Source organism: Siphateles boraxobius, unplaced genomic scaffold, assembly GCF_051911475.1.
Source record: "Siphateles boraxobius isolate OS27281-9 unplaced genomic scaffold, OSU_SipBor_1 12, whole genome shotgun sequence".
NCBI lineage: Eukaryota > Metazoa > Chordata > Actinopteri > Cypriniformes > Leuciscidae > Siphateles > Siphateles boraxobius.
The window spans coordinates 3,982,711-3,985,000 of NW_027508722.1; the positions used below are offsets into that span (position 1 = coordinate 3,982,711).

General features: G+C 43.7%; 1 protein-coding gene across 4 annotated transcripts in view; it reads left to right on the forward strand.

Moving 5' to 3' along the window:
• Window positions 1-545: 545 nt before the first annotated feature.
• The window catches only part of plecb (plectin b), a 156,063-nt gene continuing 154,318 nt past the window's right edge, over window positions 546-2,290 (forward strand). For all 4 annotated transcript variants that reach the window (XM_077206528.1, XM_077206537.1, XM_077206555.1 and 1 more), the window contains exon 1: window positions 546-717. In XM_077206528.1, coding sequence (XP_077062643.1) covers window positions 561-717 — 157 coding nt within the window. In that variant the 5' untranslated portion in view covers window positions 546-560. The remainder of the gene's footprint in view (window positions 718-2,290) is intronic.

Consider the following 2,290-nt stretch of genomic DNA (forward strand, 5'->3'; position numbering starts at 1 on the left):
AAAAATAAAATAAAAATTGTTACTGACCCCAAACTTTTGAACTGTTGTGTGTAATGTAACAAAAAGCTTTCTATTTCAGATAAATTATGTTCTTTTGAACGTTTTATTCATCAAAGAATCCTGAAATAAAATGAAAATAACTGTTTTCAACATTGATAATAATGCGAAATGTTTCTTGAGCATCAAATCATCATATTAGAATGATTTCTGAAGGATCATGTGACACTGAAGACTGGAGTAATGATGCTGAAAATTCAGCTTTGATCACAGAGTAACATTCACTTATAGTAAATTACACTTTACTACATATTTACATAGAAAACAGCTATTTTAAATTGAAATAATATTTCACAATATTACTGTTTTTACTGTATTTTTAATCAAATAAACGCAGCCTTGGTGAGCAGAAGAGACTTCTTTTAAAAATCTTACAGATCCAAAATTTTTGACTGGTAGTACTCGATTTTACATAAAACAAGCATAGCAAAAAAATATGATGAATGTGCCTTCTCGTTTCAGAACAGCACTGACTGCATTGTTTGCAGTGACTGTCGCAGGCGATGTCTGCCGGCCGCCGGGACGAGCCTCGAGATCTTCCCTCGAGTCCCGGAGACACACTGCCCTGGAACCTGCCCAAACACCAGCGCGTCAAACGCTCCAAATCCGCCTCCGGAGATGTGCTGGACCCGGCCGAGAGAGCCGTCATCCGCATCGCAGGTCTGTGCTCTGCTCATCTCATCCAATCACGACTCGCCGCTTTCTGATAGAGGAAATGCAGTATTGACTTTACTGAGGAGCAAACGTACACAGTCAGACACACTAATGGTCTCTTTGTACTGGAGGTGCAAACCACTCAAGTATAAATCATTTAGGCAAATTTCACCTGCATTCATGTGGGACGTCTTTAGATTGTTGGAGGAGTGTAATTAGAAGAGATTTACTGCATTAGAGGGTATTACAGCATAGATAAGAGTAATTGAAGCCTCAGTGTGATGTTACTGAGGAATATGAGCCATGCAGGAATATACACACTCAAAACAATTTGGAAGATATCCAATATGCTTCAATGGAAGTTGCTCTGATATCATATTTAAAATTATTATGTTTATTTTTAAAATTATTATATTTATATGATAACGGGAGATTGACAGACGGATCGGTGCAGCTTCTGCAGTAATGCGGTCGTTGTACCGGTCTGTCGTGGTAAAGTTGCGGCTCAGCTCTCGATTTACCGGCCAATCTACGCTCCTACTCTCACCTATGGTCATGAGCTTTGGGTCATGACCAAAAGGACAAGATCCCGGATACAGGCGGCCGAAATGAGCTTTCTCCGCAGGGTGGCTGGGCGATCCCTTAGAGATAGGGGGAGAAGCTCGGTCACTCGGGAGGAGCTCAGTCTAGAGCCGCTGCTCCTCCACATCGAGAGGGGTCAGCTAAGGTGGCTCGGGTATCTTTTCCGGATGCCTCCTGGACGCTTTCCCGGGAAGGTGTTCCGGGCACGTCCCACTGGCAGGAGACCCCGGGGAAGACCTAGGACACGCTGGAGGGACTATGTCTCCCGGCTGGCCTGGGAACGCCTCGGTGTCCCCCCGGAAGAGCTGGAGGAAGTGTCTGGGAAGAGGGAAGTCTGGGCATCTCTGCATCTCTGCCCCCGCGACCCGGCCCCGGATAAGCGGAGGAAGATGGATGGATGGATGGTAGGGCTGTGAACCTACACTGGTCTTACGGTTCGGTTCGGTTACGATTATCATGTCATCGATTCAGTTCAATTCGGTATCACAATGCATTTCGATGCACCACATCCTCAATTTTCAAATCTACTTTAAAAGTGATCCGTGTGCGTGCGTGTGTGTTCGTCTGTTCGGGAAGTCGCAGTGACAGAAACAGTGACATTCCAGTTTGAATTTCAAAGGCCTGTTAATGCCATTAAGAAAATAAAATTTTATCAAATCAATTTTGTTTTAAAGAAATGTTTATTTAAAAGCAGCGCTCATTCATCAGTGTATATGTCACCATTAGAGGCGCGCGCATCAACCGTCGAGAGTTCACTGTTGAAGATGACGATCATTTATAATCACCCGTAACAACACAGAATAATTGTAATTTCACCATCAGCAGCGAATACTTAAATCAGAGAACAATATTGAGGCGGGTGGATTATTTGTTTTGGCTGCGGATTCGGGTGACGTTGAAGCTCATTCTCTTACTCTAAAGCAGTCCGGCTCTGCCAGCCGTAACAGCTCGGGGTGAACACGGCTAACATTGTTTATCAAGTTAATATAGCTATTAC